Source organism: Eschscholzia californica, unplaced genomic scaffold (genome assembly GCF_041429995.1).
Source record: "Eschscholzia californica isolate CP2 unplaced genomic scaffold, dmEscCali1.0.p SCAF_2, whole genome shotgun sequence".
NCBI classification, from domain to species: domain Eukaryota; kingdom Viridiplantae; phylum Streptophyta; class Magnoliopsida; order Ranunculales; family Papaveraceae; genus Eschscholzia; species Eschscholzia californica.
This window is the reverse complement of record NW_028238309.1, coordinates 21,157,198-21,161,882: the sequence shown is the minus strand read 5'-3', so window position 1 is coordinate 21,161,882 and position 4,685 is coordinate 21,157,198. Positions and strand designations below refer to the sequence as shown.

Below are 4,685 nucleotides of genomic sequence, written 5' to 3'. Positions count from 1 at the left end.
CTTTTTCTAATAAATTAACATTCTAGTCTGAAATATGAAAAAAAGTATTCTTAACATACGTCCGAAGATCTCATTTATTATGCATTTTTTTTTATAGTTTATTACATACCACTTCGTCGTTTGTTTGACTCCGTTTAGAAAAATTAGTTGTTTTTAAATGAGCAAAAAGTTTGGGTGTAAATTTAGAACGAGACAACCAAATCAAATGATTAAAAACTAAATAATTTGTTTGGGAGAGTCAACATACTTTAAGGGGTATGAATCTATGTCTCGAATATGAGACCCAGAGGGTAGAAACCAACATCATAATCGCTCTAGCCAAGGGTTGCTGACTATTTTTTTTCTTTTCTTCATCATCTATATGAAACAATCTATTTTTAACTTCAACAACCTGCTTCCACCGTCAACCAACACCATTACCATCATGTTCTTTTCTTCAAACTTCATCACTCTCCCTCTTCGTCACCACAGTCGTAGAGTTTTAATAGTTTGGTATGTCAAGTTTTCCTATGTGTAATGAAAAAAATTATATTTTGTGTCAAAAGTAAGATAGTAATTTCTTTATTTTTAATCTAAAATTAAGTCGAAAGTAACAAAAAAAATCGTAACGGTACTAGTTTTGTGGTAAATATAGGTCGTTTGTCCCAAGAATATTTGTCTATAAACAAATGTTGTCATGGTTTATGTGTCTCACGAGGAAAAAAACACGACTTCTTTTATGTATTCAGTGAATTGGACATTGGTTTCTTCAATACTTTCTAACCCCTGCAATGCGTACTTGTTTCATATCTTATTGGGGTTGCGAGCGTCCAATTTGGCTGACATAAGGGTGCACCTCTTGATGTGTCTTAATTTGCCTGAGACCTAGACCGTCTGAAACCCCTAGAAGGGTTTGGGATTTTGGACCCTAGTTTTTGATGAATTACCTAGACCCTTACTCGTTTTTATTCACACTGGAAACTTCCTCGTGTCGGATGAAGGGTTTAAACCTCTTCGCTTCTGACAAAGAAGAATGATATAAAAGAGGTGATATGTTGGTGGTTAGAGCATCTCCACTGCAAGACTCAAACTTAAATCTTAGAGTGCCACATAGGAATATTTAGAGTTTTTCTTCAAAATCCATCTCCAATGCAACACTTAACTTGAATCTCTAAAATGAGGTGGCAGTAATTATTTTAGAGATCCTCAAGAGGACACTCTTTTAGAGTTTCTCTTGACTGTTGCATTGGAGAAGGCTTTCCAATAAAATATCTCTAAATAACCAAATAGGAAGATACCATTTAGAGATCTATTTTTCACACTTAACTCATAAGATTTTCAGATTTTTTTTTTAATCTTGCATTGGAGATGCTTTTATGAAGAAAAATACAAACATCCTGGTAGTGCCGTGTGAAAGTGAACATTGGGTTTTTTTTTTTATCGGTGAAAATAGTGACGAAGATGAAAATTATTATATATTTTTTTTTTTTTGTGTATTTAGTTTTAAATCATTTGATTTATTTTTATGAACAAAATCATTTGATTCAGTTACCTTCAATTACATTTACTTTTTTTTTTTTTTTTGTTGAGATACAAGCGAAACAAAAACCAAGAGAACCTAACTAAAACACGAAAGTAAAGATTCTGGAAGATCCGATAGAGATAGCCACATCCAGGTTCCCAAATTCATCCGACTCCATTTAGCTAAATGATCAGCTTTAGCATTTCCTTCTCTGTTGATGTGGGTGTATATAACTTTGATGAAATTTCCTTCTAGCTGATGCACTTTGTCGATGAGCTTGCCTGCTTGTCAACCGATATCTGCCTGATCCCTGTTTTGAGAATTTGAACGATATTACTATTATCACTTTCAATGTGAAGATAAGCAATATTCTTTGTTGTCGACCATTGGAGAGCTTTGACTATGGCCCAACATTCACATTCTTCTGCATTTTGGCCCCTACAATTACATGCCGAGGCCGCGAGAAAATTGGCTTGGTCATCGTACATAATACAACCAATACCTGCTAATTCCTTCCCATCCATAAAAGAGGCATCTACATTAATCTTAATGTAGGGAGCTTTCGGTGGAGACCATAGGATATTCCGTTCAAGTGGTTGTGTTGGTAAAGGATGCTTTAGAAGTTGTGGTGTGCTATGGACTTGATCAATAATCATCATGGATAAAACCTTAGTATTAGAGAAGTATTTATCACACATCTTGCTTTCCATATCTGCTAGAGGATAGTCGCAAAAAGACCGCTTATTTACTCATCGATATCTTTCCAAGAAATAATCCAGTCACGAAGATTATTAATGTTGCTCGATATAAGATATATTCTATGGTAATATGATATATTCTAGTTCGTGTGGGGAGGGAATTTAGGACGGGTGATAGGGTCAGGCCAGTCAGGAAAGTGGGACACCTCCTAAGTCCTAATTAACCCTAAAAAAACAAAGAAATAACATATAAAACCAAATAAACAACATATGAAACATTAAAAATTGAAAAATATAGATAAAAAAATACTTTGATTTTGATTATAGTTAAAGAAAATTACAGAAAGTAACCATTAGCAATAGCTCGATTAGTTTCAAAATGAGTAGTCTCATACACAGGAAGTTCTTCTGTATACCTTCTATCTATACCAATTACACCAAGATTATCAAGTTCAAATAAATCTGAACTTGCATAACTAGCCCCATCATCATCTTCTTCTTCATCATCTTCATCAACAACATCAACAATGTCAACATTACTTTTCTTTCTTTCAACCAGATCTTTTGAACCTTCTTCAAAAACCATTCTCTTGTTGTTGTTGTTGTTGTTATCATTTAGATGAAATTCCATCAGTTCATCAGTTAAAGGCATTACCCTTGATTTATCATCAAGAATTTTATGACCACAAGGTCTTAAATCTTCATCAACAATCACACTAACTGGATAAAATTTAACAGATCTTTTAAACCCATTACTTAATTTCTCATTTGATGATGGGTTTTTATTTAAACATGATCTTGAAAATGATGAAGCTGATGAACAAGTTTCAGATTTTGTTCTCAAATCTGTTCCTTTTCCACCACCAATTGATGATGAAGAACTTGATGAGATCTTTGATTTCTTAGGAGTAAAAATTGAATTAATAAAACTAGCAATCTTTCCACCAGGTGAAATTGGTGTTTTTACCTTTTTCAAATCACCATAAATCTTTAAAGCTCTGGTTTTCGTTTTAATCAAAGTACTTTCATCATTGTTCTTGTTGTTGTTGTGCTTCTTCGTCTTCGACTGTTTTCTGTGAATATCTTGGCCCATAGATCTATCTACAGAACCAGAACCAGTAGTAGTTCGTATAGGTTTAGGTTTTTGTAGAGGAGCATAACATGATGATCTTGTTGACCTAGATCCGTAAATGGATTCAGCTTCGGAGGAAGAAAATCCTCCTCCAGAGCTTGAATCCGACGAACTAGAAGATGAAAGATCATTGTTAAGTAATTTTGAATCAAAATGAGGAATTGATTTTCGTCGGACATTAACGAGTTTCTCGCTAGTTACTTTCTTTTCCATCCATTTGTCGATTAAACAAGTACGTCTTTGACTGGAAATACTAATTCGATCTTCTTCTTTTTCTTCTTCTTTGAGAATGCATCTGAAACTGTTCTTATTACGAATGGTAGTTGAGTTAGAAACGATGGGTATTTGTTTCTTTTTCATGGATTCAGATCTGAAATGAAGTAAATTTTCTGATTCTTGTTTTGATTTTGATAAATTTCCTCCGTCGTCAAAGGAACGGCAAATGGAGTCGAGAAGAGTAGAAGAGAAAGAAGGGTTTTTAGTTCTTGATTTCTCTGTTTGTACGGATTTTCTCAATTGATCCATTGATGATTTATAGAAGAAGGTGAAGAGAGATGATTAAAAAAATAAAAATAACAGAGAGAGAGAAGAAGAAAGAAAGAAACAAACAAAGAAGAGATATTATTAGTAATGAGGGGTTGTCTCGTTCTCTTGTCTGCTGTGAGAATGTCAAAAGCTGCCTATAGAGAGAGAGAGAGAGAGAGAGAGGGCTGTTATTATTATTCTTCTTCTCACAGGTTGAATGGAGAAGGAAACATTGAGGAGACAGTATAATCGATGGGTGCTCGAGGACTGTTGTAAAATACTAGTTTTATAGAGAGAGAAAGAGAGAGGTTTAGAGAGAGAGAGAGGAAACAGTAATGAAGGCTAATATCACACGCCTAGTATTGTAAGATTGGGAGAGGAAGAGTGGTGGATGAGTTGTGTACAGAAATGAGAAGAGCGAAGGGGGAAGAAATAGTAGTGTTTTTAGAGAGAGAGAGAGAGAGAGAAAGAGGGAGAGGAGAGAGAGATTCTTTCCTTGTTTGTTTGTAGTGATTTACTGATTTAATGGGTCTTTGCGCGCGTGCACTTGGTCATATTTGGAAGCTCCAATAACAGGGTGGCACCTTTACCTTTAATTTTACTTACCCACTTCGTCTCCTCACTAATTACTAAAATTTGATCAAAATTTTTGGCAATATACACTGTAATAGGAGAGAATCATCCCATTGTTTTAGATGGTGGGGACCCGTCGTGCTGCTAGTGATATTGTGTAATATATTTTCGATTTGCAAAGTAATTTTCACTTTGTAGTTTGCAAATCTGACAATTTATACTAAAAATGACCTAGAGTTTCATCTTAGAAGTCTGT

The 4,685-nt window shown here is 34.5% G+C and overlaps 1 protein-coding gene across 1 annotated transcript; it reads right to left on the bottom strand.

Moving 5' to 3' along the window:
* Positions 1-2,499: 2,499 nt before the first annotated feature.
* LOC147556848 (protein BIG GRAIN 1-like B) lies at positions 2,500-4,389 on the bottom strand. Its single transcript, XM_086657816.1, has one exon. The coding sequence runs from the start codon at positions 3,854-3,856 to the stop codon at positions 2,537-2,539; it is 1,320 nt and encodes a 439-aa protein (XP_086513942.1). The 5' UTR covers positions 3,857-4,389; the 3' UTR covers positions 2,500-2,536.
* Positions 4,390-4,685: the final 296 nt, after the last annotated feature.